Source organism: Galeopterus variegatus, unplaced genomic scaffold (assembly GCF_000696425.1).
Source record: "Galeopterus variegatus unplaced genomic scaffold, G_variegatus-3.0.2 Scaffold302, whole genome shotgun sequence".
NCBI lineage: Eukaryota > Metazoa > Chordata > Mammalia > Dermoptera > Cynocephalidae > Galeopterus > Galeopterus variegatus.
In genome coordinates, this window is record NW_007726413.1 from 362,643 (window position 1) to 384,323 (window position 21,681).

Consider the following 21,681-nt stretch of genomic DNA (forward strand, 5'->3'; position numbering starts at 1 on the left):
GCGGGAGCGCCGCCGCGCTCCCAAGCGGCGCACTGTAGCAATGCGCCACCGGGCCGGCCCCAGTCCTGCCAGTTCTATTCATGGTAAGTGCCCTGCACAGCTGTACCACCTTTTATCTTTTATAACTGGTTTTACTGTACCTTTTCAATGATATGTTTAGATACACAAGTACCATTGTGTTATAGTTGCTACAGTATTCAGTACAGTGACGTGCTGCACAGGTTTGCAGCATAAAAGCCATAGGCTGTACCACGTGGCCTCGGTGTGGGACAGGCTGTGCCATCCAGGTTTGTGTAAGTACACTTCTGTGATATTTGACCAACGTTGAAATCGCCTAACAGTGCGTTTCTCAGAACGTGTCCCTGTCATTAAGTGACGTAGGACTGTAATTGAAAATATGACAGGATGGCTCTGTCCACCCCATGCCCTCATACCAGAAGCACCTGTCTGCTATTGTCTGAAAACTCTGTCCTGCCAGCCTGTGTCGACCTCAGGATGAATCTTCCTGTCCCTGTGCTGTATGCCGTCTGCCAAGCAGGACTCTACCCTTCTGGTGGCATCTGACCATCCCAGGCCAGCAGTCAGCATCGTGGGGTCTGTATGGATGTGCTAAGTAGGAAATGCCATTTATTACAAAGCATGACTGGATATCATTCATGATTAGCGTCTTTATTCCTGTCAGAGACCCAAATGTGAATTGGATTCCAGGAGAGAAGAGAAGGTGGTGGGAATGACATGCAAAGATGTGAAAGTTGTACTGGAATTGGGAAGTGGTGGTGACCGAGAAGTGTATGTCAGATGCCATCAGTAAACCAGAGGCCAGGCGTGGGTCCTGCAGGGGGGCCTGCGTGCCAGCGCCCGTCAGCAGGGGCCTGGAAACAGCAGCCGAGGGCCACATGAGACAGGAACTTTTGCTACTGGACAGCTTTCGCCTGTGGGCATTTTAACTGGCCTTCATTTCTCATGTTGACGTTTATGTGGTGCTTTGCCTGTTCACAGTGGCACTGGTCCGCTGCCTCTGCCCCTGAAGGACGTCATGGTCCCTTGTGATGCTTCTGCAGTTAGACTAGTGAGAGCGGGGCTACGATGCTCAGCGCCACTGCACCCCTCGCAGCCTTGTGCCAAAGAAACCTCTCAGGTTTTAGTGGAAACCTCTTTTTGAGGCAATGACAAATATTTACGATTTCTTTCTTCCCATCCTCTCTTTCCCTGGGGAAGTTAGCTAGACCATAACAAACACCGTTATCAGTGGTACCCAGCCTGGAATTTGGGAGGAGAGCTCAGCTGAAAGGCACTGGCTGGCCCTTAGCTATTTTCAGGCATAGCTGTAATTACCTTTTATCCTCCCTTGTACATTCTTTGTATTCGCAAGCAGGAACTGATCTCTAGGGAACCTCACCCTGGCCTCCTAGAGCACACTGGCTGGGGCCGAGGCCGCTGGGGACGTGGTTTTGCTCTTCAGCATCAGCTTGAGTCTGCTTTTCTTCTCAGCTTTGCGCTGAGTCTCTGTATCGGCCTTGGGCTTCACTGTGGCTTTGGACTGGAGGAGCAGTGGCTTTTAATGTACAGTAGTACCCTGACCAGGCGACATGTGTCCAGGGGTGTGGGGCCACACACTGAGTCCTGGTGTGAGGCAGGACAGGGATCCAAAAAGAAACGGGAATGCCTCCCCCTCACCTTCAACTCAACAAGAAAGTGCCCTTGCAGATGCCTTCGTGTACGTCGGCTACTTCATGTCCCTTCCTGGAGCTGGTCCTGACTGCCTGCCTTTTTAATGGTGGCTGCTCTCGTTTATTGACCTCCTGCCTTCTTGAGTGCCGGTTTTTAGACTAATCATGATCCTTGGTGCTTAACACCCTGTCCCATTTGTTCCAGGCATGATCCTCTATCCTTTCTGTGTTTTATTCATTCATTCATTCATGCATGCATTCATTCATATTTTATAAGATGTCCGTCTGTGAACCCAACGTCTCAACAAGCCCTGGGCCAGCAGAGTTGAGAGCCTCCGCCCATCTGTGTGCTCCTCCTCTGCCCTGTCCCCTGCCTCCCTCCCTCCAGATAACCACTGTCTTGAGTTTTATGTTTAGTATTCCTTTGCTTTTTTTCCAAATAGTTTGATCACATTTATACGACTGCCTAAACAATGTTTTGTTTAGTTTTGGTTATTTTTGCACTTTATAAAACAAACAAGAGTAGGATACTGTGTATAGTCTTTTGAGACTTACTTTTTCCACTCAGCACATGACAGAGGTTCCCTCATGTCACGGTGTGGCTCTGGTGAAGTACTGGTGGGCATTTGTGTTGTTCCCAGATTTGGTTTTCTGTTACAAACAGTGTTGCTCTGGATGTTCTGCGATGGATACTTAGGAGTAGAGGAGCTTGGTTATTAGGCACACAGAGGTTCAGCTTCAGCAGATCTGCCAAACTGGCTCTGAAAGTGCTGGTGCCCTGCGCAGTCCCACCGTAACCCACAGACGTTCCACTGTGGGAGCGCTCACCTTCAGGGATTCCCCTTCTCTCTTTTTCCTTTTCTTTCGCCCCTGTTCTATTTGGGGAGCACAGTGCGGCTCCATCAGAGTGCCCCGTTGGACAGTAGGCAAAACCTGAGGTTGGCATAACCACCACCTTCCCTAGGCTGCCTGGTGTCCCAGCACAGACAGCGAGCAGGCCAGGTTCTGGTTCTTGCAGTGGCACAGTCTGACACTGGACTAGACTAAATCTTCCACAGATGAAAATGATAAACTCTGGGGAAAATATTTTTAAAAATTTATTTGAAGGTGCTAGGGAGCAAAAAGCAGACAGAAACGGGAGGGACTTCAGCCTCTGAACAGTAAACCACACTGAGCAGTCTTCTGCTTCCCCGACAGCTCTTGAGGGAGGGTGACTGGGGGGCTGGAGCTCAAGGCACCGTCTGACTGACTTAAGGGTCAGACAAAAGGAAGACTGTGGCTGCCAGAGGAACAAAGAAAAAGAATAAAACAGATGAGATAAAACCGATACTAGAAGATAGACCTAAACCCTAACATACCAGTTAATTACAAAATAAATTAATTGAAAATTAACTAAATATTCTAGTAAAAAGGCAGAGATATCAGATCAAATAAAAAGCCAAGACCCAACTATGTGTTGTTTTCAAGAGACCCATTCTAATTGTAAAGACATAGGTAGGTCGAAAGTAAAAGGAAGGAGACACACCGTGCGAATAAGAAGCACGGGAAAGCCCGTGTGATTCTATTAGCAGAAGACGAGGTAGACGTCAAGACTGTGAGTATGCCCAGGGGTAGATCCGAGAGGGGCGTGTCATAACAACAGAACGGCCAGTTAGTTAGGAGTGGGTATGTGCTTAATAACAGAGCTTCAAAATGCATGAAGCAAAACCTGACAGAAGGAAAGGAAGGAAAGGACAAATTCACTGTCACACATAAAATACTCAGGAATAAGTTTAACAAAACGTGTATAAGATCTCTAACTGAAAACTACAAAACGTTGCTGGGAGAAACTAAAGTAGATTTAAATAGAATGAGAGAGAAACCGTATTCAGGAACTGCTCAGGTGTCTGTCCTCCCTGCAAGTGAACTGTGTCTTCAGTGCGACCCCAGTCCCAATCCCAGCAGGCTTTCTACAGTAGAGAACGACAAGCTGACTCTAACTTACGTGCACGTGCAAAGGGCTTACCATAGCAGAACAATTTTGAAAAACAAAAGCAGAAGACTTCACATTACCTGATTTCAAGACTTTAAAACTACAGTAATCAGGACAGTGAGGTACTGGAAAAAGGACAGACATAGATCAGAACAGAATCCGCACCTAGACCCATCCACGTGTGGTCAGGGCAACTCGGTGCGGAAGGGAGAGTTTTCAACAAATGGTGTTGGAGTAACTGGATGTACATGTGGAGAAAAATGAAGCCCAACCTGTACCTCAACAAAGCACACAGAAGTTCATTTAAGATGGCTCATGGGACTCAACGTAAATGCTGAAATTATAAAGCTTTTAGAAGAAAATGTAGGAGAATATCTATTCTGAGATTGGGGTAATTGAGGATTTTTTTGAAGAGATGCCAAAAAAAAAAAACCAACAAAAAATCCCACTAACCATATGAGAAAAATGAATAAATTAGACTTCATCAGAATTTAAAACATCTGTTCTTTGATAGACACCATTAAGAAAATGAAAAAGCAAGCCACCAGCTGGGAGAAAATATTTGCAGTACATATATGTGACAGAGGACTTGTGTCCAGAATATATGAATGTCTCTTTCAACTCCATAAGAAACAACTTGATTTAAAAAATGGACAAAAGAATACACACTTCAGAAAAATTAGTTATGTTGGAGCAAACACATGAAAATTGTCCACCATCAGTTGCTATCAGGAGGACACTAGCAAAGCATGCAGGAGGTAGTGGCACACGCCCGCTGCGACGGTGACGGCTGGTGAGGCAGACACAGCAGACACTTGCAGGTGCGTGGAAAAGCAGGGCTCACACTCATCGCAGCGGGAGTGCGAAATGCCACAGCCACCGCGTGACTGTGGCCGTGCGAAGTTAAACAAGCGTCCACTGTGTGACCTCGTGAGCCGGCTCCTGTGATGTCACCCAGGAGAGGCATCCACAGAGAGATGCAGGTGTGCACGGTAACTGCAGCTTTGTTCGTAACAGCCCCAGCTGGAAACGACCAAGTGCCATCTGTGGGAGAATGGACAACAGGTTACGGTGTGCTCAGACTGTGACTGCTTCTGAACTGCAACCAGGACTGAGTGACTCATGCTCAGTAACACGGATGGATCTTAGACATTTTGAACCAAAGAATCCAGGCACAAAAGAGTACATACTCTACGATTCTAATTACATGAAATTCAAGAATAAGCGAAACTAATCTCTCTTACAGACATCAAAATATTTGTTGCTGGGGGCCGGCCCGGTGGCGCACTGCTATAGTGCGCCGCTTGGGAGTGCGGTGGCGCTCCTGCCGTCTCTCTTACAGACATCAAAATATTTGTTGCTGGGGGCCGGCCCGGTGGCGCACTGCTATAGTGCGCTGCTTGGGAGTGCGGTGGCGCTCCTGCCGAGGGTTCGGATCCCACATACAGACCGGTTCCCGCTCACTGGCTGAGCGAGGTGTGGGAGCGACACCGAGGGTTGCGATCCCGTTGCCGGTCCCGGTCCGGTGCAGGCGCGACACTGAGGGTTGCGATCCGTTGCCAGACACGAAAAAAGGAAAAAAAAAAAAATATTTGTTGCTGGGGTGAGGAGGAGGAAGAGTCATGGGAAGTTTCTGGGGTGACAGAAATGTTATGTCTCGACTGGGGTGATTGTCACATGGATTTACACGTTTACCAAAACTCACCAAATTGTATACTAAAAGCCTATGCACTTCATGCTTTCTAAGTTTTACCTCAAATTCTTAAAAAAGTGCTTCACAGCTTCTGTGCCTTTTAGGGGCATAGAGAGCTGTAGCTCCTTGGCCCTCGGATTTTGTGAGTAGCCTGGCGGTTTTATGCTTTTGTTCTTGCTAAAAACCCATATGAAAGAGCTAACATCTCACAATTGCTTTGGCAAGCCACTGAAATAGAAGGCTTATGTGTATAATTGGGTTCATGGGAGGTAAAGAACTCATATAAAGACATCAGGGGCATAACTTTATTTTTCTTAAGTCCTAGAAGGTGACTTTTAAAAGGTTCATTATTCTGGAAAATATTTATAAGGCTACTGGAAGCATTTTTTTTTTTTTTTTTTTAAATGTTCAAGAAAATGTTCTGGGGCTGGCCCGTGGCTCACTGGGTGAGCGTGGTGCTGACAATACCAAGTCCAGGGTTAAGATCCCCTTACCGGTCATCTTTAAAAAAAAAAGAAAGAAAGAAAATGTTCTGACCAGGTTAGTACTGGTAGGTCTTTTTCTGGGCAGAAGGGGCAGGATTTTGTATTTTCCTGGCACTCCCTCCAGTCCTGACGTTCATGCTGTTTTCGATTTTTGATCCTATTGCAGCCGAAGTTTGCACTGAAGACCTACTTTCCCTACGCTTCCCCGTCTCTTGTCACGGTGCTATCGCGACACCCTAAAGGTAAGTTAAGGTCAGTTTTGCCTCTATCAGAATGATTTCTGGGGAGGAACACAGACAGATCCTACTCCCTCCCCACAGTTCCCACTCTGTAACATGGAGGGGGTGGGACTGGTTATTCCTGAGAGCCCTGTAAGAATCTGTTTGGCTTCCCAGTTGTAATCACTTACCAAAAGAAAGAGAAAGAAAAGCGGCCTCCGGTTAGGTTCTGACAGTCTGCCCTTGCCCACCAGGCTCTGCTGCTGCTGGTCGGGTCCACCCGGATGCCCAGAGCAGGCTGAGACCCGGCTGAGCCGGAATGAAAGAGTGCCTGTGTCTGTTTTCCATCCTTCCTACTCTGTGCAGCCTGGTTGCAGAAGAAAAGATAAGATTTAGGGGAAATTTCTTCTAACCAAGCCAACAGGAGGATTTTGAAAGAATTCAGTGAGATACTTACATGATGGATCTTTAAAAAGTTCATGGAGGGCTGGCCGGTTTGCTCAGGTCGTTAGAGTGTGGTGCTGGTAACACTGAGGTCCGGTGTTCGATCCCTGTACTGCCCGACCACCAAAAATAAATTTAAAAAAAAAAAAAGTTTATGGAAAGGTTTGCATTATCTTTTAATTCCGTTTCTCTGTGAACTTTTTAAAGTGCCCTGGTATTAGACCATGGCCTCCTCTGACTTCATCTGCTGGCCTTCCACAGGCCGTGTGCCGCTGGGGCAGTGATGATCTGCTCTGTCCTCACTTCACTTGGAGGGTGTTGATCCGGGAACGCGCCTGTGAGCGTGTGTTTGGGAAACACCTCGGAAGCACAGGGTAAAAGCACACTTTCCCTCTGAAGCCTGAAACCTGAAGGGAAGGCAGCACTGACATGAGCTCAGATGCACAGAGCACATAAATGTAAAGTTGTTTTCCAGTCAGTCTGAAGCTGCAAACTTGCCATGAGACAGGTACTCTCCAGACCCTGAGAAGCCAAGGAGGACATCAATAAAGCTGTGCTGATTCTACCCTGAAGCAGATCAAAATCCTGAAGGATTTTGATATATGATAACATCAAGGATGAAAACAGAAGCCAGATGGAAACTTGGCAAGATTTCGCACCTTGCCTATTACATATCACCTTCATTCCTACTTTTCATTTCCCACATTCCATTCTCTCAACCCTCTCTTTAAAACACCCTCACTAAATCTGAGTCTTTGAGATGGTATTAGTTTGGTCATCTCCTTCAGGTTTACTGGGGAGATGGGTTAGCCTAACAGCTCCCTCAGGTTACCAGTATTCCTGAATAAAGCTAGCTTCCTATTCCACCAACAATTTGACTTTTGGGTCACTTGTTTTTGTTTGGGGCAGGCAGCCAGACTTGGGTTCAGTAACAAGATTTTGGCAAGCCAAGTCAGGAGCTGAATGCTCTAGGTTCTGTAACAAAACAACTGAAAAAATATAAAGTCTCAGCAAAGAAATAGAGTCTCGGCAGAGATACAGAACATATAAAGAAGTACCAAGTGGAAATTTTAGAACTGAAAAATATAATAACTGGGCCAGCCCGGTGGCAAACTCGGTAGAGTGCGGTGCTTGGGAGTGTGGTGGCGCTCCCGCTGAGGGTTCGGATCCCATATAGAGACCGGTACGCTCACTGGTTGAGCACGGTGCGGGCGCGACACCGAGGGTTGCGATCCCGTTGCCGGTCATGAAAAAAGACAAAAAGGAAAAAAAGAAAGAAAAATATAATAACTGGAAAAAAAAAGTTCAATGGATGGGCTCAATGACAGAATGAAAGGACAGAGGAAAGAATTAGTGAATATAATAACTGAAAAAAAAAAGTTCAATGGATGGGCTCAATGACAGAATGAAAGGACAGAGGAAAGAATTAGTGGACTGGAAAACAGAACAATAGAAATTACCTAATCTGATCAATAGAGAGGAAATAACAACAACAACAAAAAACCACACATGAGAAGGGTGTTACAGACCTGTGGGACTATAACAAATGATCTAACATTCATGTCCCTGGAGTCCTTAAAGGAGAGGAGAAAGAGGCTGGGTCTGGAAAGGTACACAAGAAATTATGGCTTTATATCCAAATTTGGTGAAAGATATAAAGCTACAGATTCAAGAAGGTGAACCATCCCCCAAAGAATATAAACTTGAGGAAACCCACATTAAGACACATTATAGTCAAACTTTTGAAAGCTAAAGACAAAGAAAAAATATTGAAAGAAGTCAGAGAGAAACAGCATCTTACCTACAAGGAAAAAACTATTTTAATGACAGTGGATTTCTTATCAGAAACCATAGGAAATGGCACAACATTTTTTAAGTTGAAAAGAAAAGAACTGTCAACCCAGAATTCTATATCCAGTGAAAATATTCTTGGGGAATAAAGGGCAAATCAAGACATTCTCAGATGAAGGAAAACTAAGAGAATTTCACTGGCATACCTATCCCAAAAAATGGCTAAAAGAAGTTGAAATTTCTTTAAATGGAAAAGAAAAGTTTTTTTTTAAAAGGTAACTTGGAACATCAGGAAAGAAGAAAGAAAATGGTAGGCAAAAATATGGGTTAATACAATAGACTTTTCTTCTTCTTTTGAATTTTCTAAATTATGTTTGATGATTGAAGAAAATATTGTAATACTGTTGTGGTTCTAAATGTAGGCAGAGTAAATATTTAAAGACAACTATAATATAAACAAAGAAGAACAAAGGAACACAAATATCAGCAAAAACAGAGAAATGAAAGGAGAGATAGACAAATCCACAATTATAGTTGAAGACTTCAATATCCCTCTCTCAACAATTAATAGAACAACTAGACATAAAATCAGCAAGGATATAGGAAAACTAAACAACAGCATCAACCAACAGGATATAATTGACATTTATAGAACATCTCACTCAACAACACAGAATATACATTCATATCAAGTGCTCATGGAAGATATACTAAAATAGACCATATGCTGGGCCATAAAATGAACCTCAACAAATTTGAAAGAATTGAAATCATGTTACTATACATCCTGCAGATATCAAAATAGTAATAAGGGAATGCTACAGACAACTCTACACACTTAAATTTGACAAGTTATTTGAAAGAACCAATCAAAAAGCACAAACTACCCCAACTTACCCAATGTAAAATAGATCACTTGAGTATTCCTATAATTATTAAAGAAATTGAATGTGTAGAGTATGTTCTTCAACAGCAATGGAATCAAACTAGAAGTCAGTAACAGAAAGATAATGGGGAAATATTAAATAATTGGAAACTAAAAAACATACTTCTGAATAAACCATAGGTCAAAGAGAAAGTCTCAGGGAAACAAAAATACATTAGAAGAAATAAAAATAAAAATTCAACACATCAAAAATTTTAGGACACTGTTAAAGCAGTGCTGAGAGGGAAATTTATAGTACTAAATACAAACATTAGAAGAGGAAAAGTCACAATTAATAATCTAAGCTCCCATCTCCAGAACCTATTTAAAAGGAGTAAAAGATGACCACTAGCTGCCACAGGAAGCACCCCAGGCTCCCGATCCTGGGCAGTGGGGGGCCAAGGGCCTCAGCCATGCCCCCTTCTGACATTTGCAACCAGCCCAGTGACAACCACCAAGTCACCAAAGGAAGCGCCCAGGGCTCCCAAGCCAGGGTGGTGGGGGGCCAGCTGCCTCAGCCATGCCCCTCTGACATCTGCAACCAGCCCAGTGCTGATCACTAAGCTGCTGCCAGAAACCCCCTGGTCTCCCCTGCTGGAATGAGGGGGGTACCATGGGCCTTGACCAAACTCCCTCCTTCCTACTCCTCCCACCCTATTTCCTTCCCTCTTCCCCTCTCCCTCTTGCCCCCCAACTGCTCTGCAACAACATTTTGGAATGCAAAAAGTAATAATATTAATAAATAAATAAATTTAAAAGTAAATAAATTGAGATGTGCTGTAAGTATAAGATATACTTTGGATTCTGAAGAGGTAGTAGGAAAAAGAAAGTAAAATATCTCATTAATAATTTTCTTATCTTGACTACATGTTGATGTTTGGGTATATTGAGTTAAATAAAATATATTATTAAAGTTAAAAAATAAAATAAAATGAGTGTCAAAAAAAAAAAAAGAGTAAAATATGGGTTGGCTGGTTAGCTCAGTTGGTTAGAGCATGGTGTTGTAACACCATGGTCAAGAGTTCAGATCCCCAGCCAACTGCCAAAAAAAAAATCCAAAGCATTACAATGAAGGAAATAATAAAGAGCAGAAATCAATGAAATTTAAAAAAGAAAAACAATAGAGAAAACCAATGAAACAAAGAGCTGAATTTTCTGGAAATATCAATTAAAGTGACAAAGTTCTAGCAAGACTGACAAAGAAAAAAAGACAGAACACTCAAATTGCCAATATCAGAAATGAAACATGAAATATTACTAGAATATTACTAAAAGATACCAAAATAATAATAAGGGAATGCTACAGACAACTCTACACATGTAAAATTGACAATTATATGAAAGGACCAATTCCTCAAAAATCACAAACTACCTCAACTTGCCCAATGTGAAATAGATCATTTGAGTACTCCTGTAATTATTAAGGAAATTGAATGTGTGATTTTAAGACTCCAAAAAAAGAAATCTGATAGCCCAGATGGCTTCACTGGAGAATCCTATCAAACATTTAAAGAATTTTAGGAAATAGAAGAGGAGGAGACACTTTCCAGTTCATTTCGTGAAGTTGGTATTACTCCAATGCTAAAACCAGATAACATACTACAAATATGAACACAAAAAGAAAAGAAGAAAGAAAGAAAACTATAGACCAATATGCCTAATTTATACAGATGAAAAAATTCTTAACAAAATATTAGCTAATAAAATTCTTCAGTATATAAGAATAATCACTTCAGGGTCAAGGGTTCAGATCCCTGTACCAGCCAGCCACCAAAATAAATAAATAAATAAAGTAGAATAAAATAAATAAAAATAATCAGACACCATGATCAAGGGGAGTTTATTTCAAGGATGCAAGGATTTTTCAATATTTGAATATCAGTCAGTATAATCCACCATATAATAGTTTAAAGAAGAAAATTCACCTGATCATATCTATCAAGGCAGGAAAAGATTTGAAAAAATGTAGCACCTATTTATGGTATAAAACTCTACAAAAAACAGCAATAGAAGAGAACTCCTCCGACTAGATTTTATTTATTTATTTATTTTATTTTATTTTCCGACTAGATTTTTTAAAAACTACAAGAAAACCCTACAGAAAACATTATATTTAATGGTGAAAGACTGAATGCTTTCCCCCTAAGCTCAGTAACAAAGCAAGGATGTCCACACTCATTGCTCTTATTCAACATAGTGCTGAAAGTTCTAACCAGTGCGTTCAGGCAAGAAAGGGAAATATAAAGGTATATAGATTGGAAAGGAAGAAATAAAACTGTTCCTATTTGTGGTAGACATTGCATAGATAGAAAATCCCAAGAAATCTAAAAACAAAAAAAACCTCCTACACCTAATGAGTTCAGCAATACTGTAGGATTGTAAGATAAACACAATAAAATCAATTGTACTTCTGTACACTAGCAATGAAAACATGGACACTGAAATTTAAAGTACAACAATATTTATATTTACCCCTCAAATTGAAATACACAGGAATTGTATGTTGAAAATCTCCAACAGTAATTATAGAAATTAAAGAATATCTAAATATATGGCAATTATACCATGTTTATGGATTGGAAGATTCAAATGGTAAAGATGTCAATTTTCTCCAGGCTTAATGCAATTCCTATCAAAATCCCAGCAATAGTTTTTTTTATAGATATAGACAAGATTATTTTAAAAGGCAAAGGAACTAAAATAGCTAAAACAATTTTCAAAAAAGAAAAGTGGGAGAAATCAGTCTACCCAATTTCAAGCCTTATTATATAGAGCTATAATAATCAAGACTGTGATCTTGATGGAGTGAAAGACATATATCAGTAGAAATAACCCACACAAATATGACCAACTGACCTCTTTTGTATGTAAAACTGTGGTAAAATACATATGTATATAAAATTTGCCATTTTAACCATTTTCCAGTGGACAATTTAGGAGTATTAATTACATTCACAATGCTGTGCATCCATCACAATTATTTCCAAAACTTTTGAAACTCTGAGCCCATTAAGCAATAACTCCCCATTCCCCACCCCTACCCCCAAGCTCTATCTACTTTCTGTCTCCATGTGTTTTCCTATTCTAGATATTTCATATAAGTGGAATTATGCAATGTTTTTCCTTTGTGTCTGGCTTGTTTCACATTATATGTTTTCAAGTTTCATCCATGTTGTAGCACGTTCCAGAACTTCATTCCTTTTTATGGCGGAATGATATTCTATAACATCACATTTTGTTCGTCCCTTCATCTATTGATGGACACTTGGGTTGTTTCCACATTTTGACTGTTGGCAACAATGCTGCAACAAACAGTGGTGTACAAGTACTGTTTGAGTCCCTGCTTTCAATTCCTTTAGATCAATGCCTAGTACTGGAATCGCTTGATCATTCATTAATTTTATGTTTAGCTTTTTGAGGAACTGTCGAATGGCTTTTCAAAGCAGCTGCACCATTTACACTTTCACCAGCAATGTACAAGAGTTCTGATTTCTCCACATCCTTGCCAACACTTGTTAATTTCAGTTTTTTGTTGTACTTATTATAGTGATCCTAGTAGGTGTGAAGTGATATCTCACTGTGAATTTTTTATTTTAAACATTTTTTCTTTATTGAAATTAATAGAAAAATATAAATAATGGAACATTTATAAAATCAAGAATAGAAATGAGTCATTGATGAATAAATCCCATTGATCACAATACCTGTAGTCATAAAATGTGTTGCTATCTTACTTAAAAGGAAAAAGAGATTTTTAAAACTTGACAATGTAGTTAGTAAAAATGTTAGAATGTGTCTGTTAGTGCTGATATCTCTGATTTCTGAACTCTTTTAATCTTCATTTGTACTGTTATGCCCTTTTGTTTTTCATTGTGGTTTTCATTGCATTTCCCTAATGACTAATAATGCAGAGTTAATGGGTAGAGCGAATACATGAATAAATGAAAGCACAAAGGGACTTACTGTTTTAGTAAATCTTATGATCTAAAAGGGATAAATCACTCTTCTAGTTTATGTTATTATATTGATGTATCAGAGCATTTATATTAGTTTTGATAGTGATAACTCATAATTCAGCATTTGTGTATATTCGTCTTGATTATACAAATATCCATTAATATGCAATATTGTTTACCCCAATCACAGTGACTATAGATTGTCTCCTTTAACAGAATACTGCAACTAATGTGTAGAGGTTTTGCCTTTCTTTATTTCTTGCTACACCCCAGACTGTGCTCCCCCTTGGGGAATGAGCTTTGTCACAAAATGAATTAGAGTTTTGTCTTGCACAGTGAGGGGGTTAAGATGACTGGGCACAGGATGCCTGTGCTTTCAGTATTCTCTGTAAAAATAAGGCTGCTTTCTGGGTGCATTAACCCTAAGAGCAATGCCTGAGGAAAGTGTGAATCTCTTTGGTCGTAAAATGTTACACACAGAAACCATAGTGTAACATAATATATTTTTAATTATTAACAATGTGAATTATGGTAGCATAATACATCGATAAAACATCCCCTATCCCCAGCACTCACGGTGCTATATATTCAACTATCACATCATAAAATCTCAACAAAGTAATATTAAAAAGTTGTCTAAACCACACATATGAAAACTTAAAATTTCCCTCTCCAAAATAAAAGAAGTGAAAGTAGGTTGCCATTTGAACCTCAGAAGGCCGTTTACAGCCTCAATGTTCTTCCATTCACTCATGGTGAGGTCAGGAGGTCTAAGGAAAGATATTATTCTCTTCACCTCCTCCACATATGGAAAGCCCTAGAATTTTTATATTAGTCATGGTGAGGGCCAGAGGTCACGCAAAATTAGTCACTTTTCCAGTCATTCCTCTACTCAGAAATTGTGTCCTTTCCTCCAGGTCCAAGATGAATAGACATAAACCTATATATGATTAGACTGCTTGTATCATATCAAGTAAATTGTTTCCCTGTTTACACTTTTATTCTCAAAACTATTCTTTATCCCTAATACTAACTAATACTTGACATGTTGGTGGCACGCAGCAAATACAAGGTGCTCAATATTTATTTGTTGGATGAGTAAATTGAACGGTTTAGGCAAAGTATGTTATCTTGATCCTCTCTCACCTCAGTCAGTGAAAGCTGCATGCAATTTAAAGTAGTATTTGTTTTATTGCCCAAATCCAGGCTGTTCAAATATATTAACCTCGAGAATAGAAATTCAGGAAAAGACAAATCAATTTGCCAATTATTCTGGCTGGATGTGACATTAGCCTCATTTTACAGAGTCCCCAAAGAAAGGAAGCACTCTTCAAACATTAGCTGATGAAAATGAAGCATTCGAATGATTTTCAAAATGAATAAATTAAATACAACAGATAGATTTTACCACACTGGAGTGAAGATATAGAATCAGTAGTTGCCATAAAGTCCGTTAACTATTGAGATTTTAATGTCTAAAGTTTAGGTTTGGGGACATGATTTATTATACGTCATATCAGAATCAATCAATAAATATGTAATAAATAGCCATGCTATAACGGAGTTCTACTATGTTCTAAAACGTCAAAACATTTAGGTACTACTGTTGGATGGAAGTCAAAGCATATTCAAATATGAGAAAATAGGCCCTGCGAGTTTAACTATATTTATAGGCCTAGTAGTGTGACATTGGATAAGTAACTTTAACTGTCCACTGTTAGGGTTTATTCTGAGTTTTAAAAACCTGCCACAAGAATTGAGTTTTGGGCGTTGATGAGATATTGTGTATTAACCATATTAAAGGCTCTTCCTTCACGCAGAGTGTTGCCAAGAAGAAAACGTGTGTTATGTCAAAGTGTATTTCTACTTCATCCATCGCCGGCTTCTTAAATGTAATGGAATCAGGGATAGCCCACTAGGGCATGACCCTGCAACGAAAACTACCTGTTGTAATGAAAATTGTGCTGGCTGAGCAGATGACCCCTGCGGAGAGCGGCGGCCAACAGCAGTCTATTGTGGGTGGGGACAGGGGAGTCTTCGTGGGAGATCGCAGCCCAGGGCGGAACCTCGAGAGCGGTTCCTCCTCGGAGCGGAACCTCCGCCTCTCCGTCCGCCGGCGGCCCCGCCTTGTCCTGACTTCGCCCGCCGCGCTCCAGCACCCGGGCTCCTCGGCCACTCCTCCTAGACTGGGTCCCGGCTGGTCTCGCTGTCTGTGACCTCCGCGCCGTCTTCTCTACAGCTGCGTCCGGCCCCCTCCTCGGAGTTCTCTCAGGGCCCGTATTCCTACAGTGTGCGGCAATAGTAAAGAGACCCCAACATATAGTGGCTTAAATGACTTAGAAGCTGATTTCTCATGTAACAGTCCAGAGGTGAGAGTGGCCCAGGCTCCGCTCCATTCATTTATCCGTGGACTCTGGTTTCTTCCTCTTCCCGCTCTGCTTCGCCGTAGGATATTCTTCCTCATCTGCATGGTTAAAGCCGGGACACTGCAGCGAGTCTGCACTGACGCCATCTAGCGCTGCAGGAGAGCAAACGAGCAAAAGTGGAGGGCAACTGATTTATGTTTAAGCAAGTGATGCAGATCGCACGGATTGCGTTCATTCTTAGTCCCTTCGTGAGAACTTCACCACATTTAGTTGTAAAGGAAACTGGGAAACGTGGTCTCTAACTCGGGCCTCTTGTGCGCAACTAAAAATTGGTTAGTGTACTTAAAGGGGAGAACAGATTTTGGGGGACAACTAACATTCTACCACATTTCCATTTTCTTCCAATTAATTCCTTAAGAGAAGTTCGTTTACTTCAGTTTACAGACAGTGCTTGTGGCTTGCAATCGAAGTACCTAAACTGATGCCTCATTCTTCAGGCCCCAGCTTAAATAATACCTCCTCGAAGAAGCTTACCTGAATATCTTCTTACAGTAGGTCCCTTCCCCCCCTTCCTGCCACATTGTTTTTTATCTCAGTATTGTTTCCTTCACTTACCAGTTTGCAATTATAATTTTTTTGCTCCATTTTTGTCTGTCTCTTCCACTGTCTTCTTCACCACATCTCCATTACCTAGCACAGCATCTGTCATTGGATAGGCAAGAAATAAATATTTGATATTGAATGAATGAAACAGTAGTCAAGAATGACTCAGAGAGTTCTGAAGTGAGCAACTAAATATATTGGAAGAGAGTGAGAATATAGGAAGTTGGGCTAGTTTGGAGGAAGGGAAGAAAATGATCAGTTTTGCTTGCACCTGTTGAATTTGAAGTTTTGAATGATTTCAAGGTGACATCCAGTAGGCAGCTAAAAATATAGGTTCCGAGCTCTTGAAAGAACATCAGATTGGAGCTATAGATTTGAGAGACCTGAAAATTGATGAGATTACTCATGAAGAGCATGGTGAAAGAACAGAGACAGTTTAGGAGGGGACTACAAAGACTAACATTTACAGGGCAGGCAGAGGAAAGACCAGCAAAGCCTAGGCGGACCTGTCAGAGGCTGTCAACAAGAACCAGGGAGAAAAAACATTCAGGCAGGAGGTAGCAGTCCAAGTGATAAATTATGTCACCTAGGTCAGAAAGGGTCCCTTAGATCTACCAGTTAGGAGGCTTGGGTATGGAAGCCTTAGCTAGAACTGTTTTAGTGGATTAGTGGGCTGTGGACCAAAGAAAGAATGTTAGGAAGCAAATATAGCAATTGTAGTACATGCTTTGGAGAAGTGCTGCCATGAAAACGAGAGATTTCATGTGAAAAGAAAGGCAGAGACAAAGGAGAGTTATTTTTCTTTAAGATGAAAGAGGGCTTGATATCTCTTTACGAGAGAGAGAGAGAGAGAGAGAGAGAGAGAGAGAGAGAGAGAGAGTGTGTTTGGGTGAAAATGATTGATGGAGGGATTTTGACCTATTGGGTTTGAATTATGAAAGGACAACAGGTTGATTTTCCCTGAAAGTGTAAAGATAAATTTAGAGGAGCGGGGAGTAGCAAGGAATTGAAGATTTTGTCTGATGACCTTTAATTCATTTGTGAAGGAGGGTGCAAAGTTTGCTGCAAGGACGGAGGTGGAGGGGAAAAGTTTGGACCAGTTTTTAGGAGAAAAGTGGGGAGGGCAAATATCGTTTGGGTACAAATTAAAGGTGTGCTGTTGCAGATCTACTATGTTTGAAAATTTTTTTCTTTCTTCTTTAATCCTTCCTAACCTAGGCTTGTCCCAGAAAAGACTTCAGGCTGCCCCAGGCTCCCTTCATTCCAATGGTGAAGACTGAGCTGCCCTCCGGCACTTTCGCGGACCCCCAACTTCTGCTACAATGGGTGGTGGTTCTCCTTCACACAGTGCAGGCACCTCCTAAATGCTCGCTGAGGACAATCGGAGATTTAGAGACAGATGGTTCCATCAAAAATAGCGTCCCCCAAAAGATGCAGCTTCAGGCTCGTTGAAGCTCGGGAACCAGGTATTGCACTTGCTTTTTTCTCCCGCCACATGTCCGGGCACCATACTTCACGAGCATTAAGAGCATACTAACCGATTTCCGTTAAACACGAACACAAGTCTGGAACCAAACACCGTGAGCCGATGCTGCAACAGTGTACGTAGCTGTCCTTGTTGGCAGCCCAGTAAGGCAGGACCGCGGCCCCGCCTAGATAATGTCACATGACATTAGTCTGCAGACCGCCTCTCACTCCGTGTGAGCAACCGAGAGCCTCGGCCTCGAGCCTGCTCCTCCCCTCCCCGGTGACGTCACCACGCCGCAGCCTCTAGTATCTCCTTGCAGCTCCCCCAGCCGCCGGGCGCGGTGGCGCGCGCCTGTAGTCCCAGCTACTCGGGAGGCTGAGGCTGGAGGATCGCTTGAGCCCAGGAGTTCTGGGCTGTAGTGCGCTATGCCGATCGGGTGTCCGCACTAAGTTCGGCATCAATATGGTGACCTCCCGGGAGCGGGGGACCACCAGGTTGCCTAAGGAGGGGTGAACCGGCCCAGGTCGGAAACGGAGCAGGTCAAAACTCCCGTGCTGATCAGTAGTGGGATCGCGCCTGTGAATAGCCACTGCACTCCAGCCTGGGCAACATAGCGAGACCCCGTCTCTTTTGCCCTTACTTAGTGAGGGCGGCACCCTTACCAAGTGAATATTGTCACTATCCAGTTAAAAAAAAAATTACCTCTTTCTGGGTTCATACGTTATTTAGGAATTCACTAACGTGCAAAAATAGGCGGGATATTGCTGAGCTTTATTACGGCTCTCTCGTCCCATTATTCCATGTTTGTATCCGAGTTCACCCTCTCCTTAGAGTTAAAATTCACTTAAAGTGCTGGGGTACTCGTAGCCACCTCATCGCTGACCCCTGCTGGAGCATCATCAAAACGTCTCTGCGAAAAGCTGTTATTATCCTCGGAGCCGACAGGGGCTGCTCGTTTACTCACAACCAGTCGGAGAAAATGGCCGTCCGACAACAGAGCGAAAAGTGCACCCATTCCCTTTAAGAATTCCCAAATTCTCTCCGCGGAGGTCCACCATGCTGATCTTACTTGCCACCGCTATTTCCCTGCCCTACCCTACTCTCACCGCCTCCTGCCACAGAAGTCACCTTCTTTCACCTCGTCCTATCCAGGGTTTTGCTTTTGAATGATGCGAACCGAAGACTGGCTAGCCAGTGTTTCACCCAAATCCGTACGTTCGACTAGTCTGCAGATAGATGTGACCTTCCGACAAGGGACCCGTTACGCCCTCTTTGAGGAGCCCAGACGCCCTTATGATGGCAGGGGTGAGGGGCCAGCGTGGCAGAATGCCATCGCCCTGTCTCTCCCCTTGACTCTGTCACCCTCGGATTGCCAAAAACGAATGACATGTAGAGACTCAGTGGCAGAAAGGGAATTGAAGCGCAGGGAGGTTAGAGCACGCACGTCGAGGGCCTGGGTCTCGAACCCTGTGTGAATGCGAGTAGAACGCCGCACCCTACATTGAGCAGTCTGCGGCGTGTCTCGCGGTCCTATCCCACACTACAAAGTAAGCGAATGAAGTATGAAAGCAGAGAATCTACATTTTTCAGAAGTTTTTGATGGTCTCTGATTAGTAATTCTATCCTTATGAAAGAACTGCCTTGGAGGGAACCCTGTTAAATTCAGGTATTTTAGGGGTAGTGGAAATTGGTTAAGCATTCACATCCTTCTTAGCATTAATCTAATAAACTATAAGAATTTTAAGACTCAAAGCACTAAACCCAGATTTTCATTACCACCTATAATGAAACGAGGGGGTGGAGGGGCACAGAGGGGGACAACAATGTAGTAAGCTTTCTATAAAGCTAATTGTGTTCAACTTTTTTGCAGTGGGTGTCTCTTTCCATTTTGAACAGAGATAATTGTCAGAAAAGACCCTACTTGAACCCAACAGGTATCTTTCCCATGGTTGTTTCTAGGCTTTCCCTCTGCAACCACATGGAATAAGGTTTTCAGGACAACTTTTCAAAAATTTAAAAATCACCTCCAAACGAATACATTTTTACTAAGTGGAAATATGTGGAGATGCTATTTAAAAAAAAAAAAAATCTTTACCTTCTCTCCACCCCCAAAATAGGAGGCAAAATAGAATGACTTAGCTGTGAATGTAAGGACTGCATTTGAGTAGCTGCCTCTGTTAGCCCTGAGATTCCTACCCCCTTTGGTCTTTCCCACCACATATGGTAGAACGTCTCAGCTTTGTGGAACTGAGGTGCAATAGGCAGCATCATTCGACTCCTCCCCAAAGATGTCTATGAACTAAGCAACCACGGAATATGGACAGCACTTGGAACCTGAAAAAGGCAAAGAAATGGACACTCTCCTGGAACCTCCAGAAAGAATGCCACCCTGCTGATCCACTTCGTACTTCTGACATCCAGAACTCTAAGATAATAAATTTGTGTTGATTATGCATCTAAATATGTGGTGATTTGTAACAGCAGGAATAGGAAAGAAATACATGGGGGAAGTACCTGACAAAACTCTGTGAAGTCAGAAAGGAATCATTCCAGTAATTGTCTTCTTTAACATGCTTTTACTTTTTAAACTTTTTTATGTTGAACAAATTTTCATAACAATATTTTTCCCTGTGTGTGTATGTGTTCACCATACTTTTATTTTAAGCTTTCAGTTGTGTTTATGGTGAAGTGTTTTTGCCATAGTGACTTTAAAATTTTATGTATTCAGATCTATTATTCTAATCCTTGATGGTTTCTGCTTTTGGTGTTTTGCTTTGAAAGGTCTCACCATGCCAAGAGTATATAAATGTTCACATCAATGTTTATGATTCTTTTATCTTTTAGAGTACAAACTTCACTGATTTAAAAATAGCACTCTTTGCCCCAAATGGTGCTTTTTTTATTCTTAACTCTAAATTTGTTCACTACTAATATTAGAACTGTTAAAAGGAAAATTAAACTTAGAGTTTAAATGAGCAAAGAACAATTCATGAATTAGGCAGCACTTAGAAGCTGAAGAGGTTCAGAGAGCTCTGTAATAAGAGCCAGGGAGTATTTGTAGACAGAAAAGGGAAGTGAAGTACAGAAACAGCTTGGAACAGTTTAGTTTTCACCTTATTTGGACATTGGCAGCCTGTGATTGGCTGAGACTCAGCTACTTTTTACAAGAATATACTCTTACTTAGTCTTTCTGTTTGTTTACATACCAAGTTAGGTTGCAGTTTGCTACGTAGGGACTCAAGGAGGCAGCCTTAGGCCAAATTTAATTTAACATCACAGAACCCTTACATCCTTTTAAATGTATTTGTTTAAATCTACCCATTTTTTGTGCATTAAGAACTACTCCAAACTTTGGTAGTTTGAAATAATAACCATTTTATTATAATGCATGAGGGTCAGGAATTTGGGCAGAGCTCTGCTGAACAATTCTTCTGCTCTATGTGATGTTGAGTATGGTATTCAGCTGGTGGCAAATCTAATCTGGATGGCCCAAGATGACTCAATTCACCCTTCTGGTGCCTTGACAGGCTTAGCTGTAAAGCTAGGCTCAGACAGGCTCCTCTTCCTCTCCGTGTGTTTTCAAGGCCTCTCTACAGCAGGTTATTAGACTTTTTACATAGTGACTTAGACTTTAAGAAACCAAGTTGGAAGCTACCAGTCTTAGAGACTGGAACTAAAAATAGCATAGCATGACTTTTGTCTGCTGTGCTTTATTAGCCAAATCAGTCACAGGGAGCCTAGATTCAAAGGTTGGTGGAAATAGAACATACTTCATGGGTGTTAAAGAATTTGGGACCATTTTTATTTCCCACTGTGCCTATCTTTTAACTTTGTTTTTGTTGATGTTGTTTTTCTGGGTTTTTTTAAGTTTGTGAGATACGTTATATATATGAAAGTGTGCATAAGACGTACATGTAATGTAAATTTAAATAATTTATGAAGTGAGCAACTATAAAACTGGCATCTTGAAACAGAACTTTGCCTACATCCCAGATACCCATACCCAAATGCCCTCCCTCTTAGATATAACCACTATTCTGACTGTGACGGTATCTTGCTACTTTTTATGGTTTCAACACCTATGTATACA

At 41.8% G+C, this 21,681-nt stretch overlaps 1 protein-coding gene across 1 annotated transcript in view; it reads left to right on the forward strand.

Annotated features, from left to right (window-relative positions):
* The window catches only part of FANCC (Fanconi anemia, complementation group C), a 131,111-nt gene extending 124,760 nt beyond the window's left edge, over positions 1–6,351 (forward strand). Inside the window, exons 10-11 of the mRNA XM_008567193.1 lie at positions 5,987–6,062; positions 6,293–6,351. Coding sequence (XP_008565415.1) covers positions 5,987–6,062; positions 6,293–6,351 — 135 coding nt within the window. The remainder of the gene's footprint in view (positions 1–5,986; positions 6,063–6,292) is intronic.
* The last annotated feature ends 15,330 nt before the right edge of the window (positions 6,352–21,681 follow it).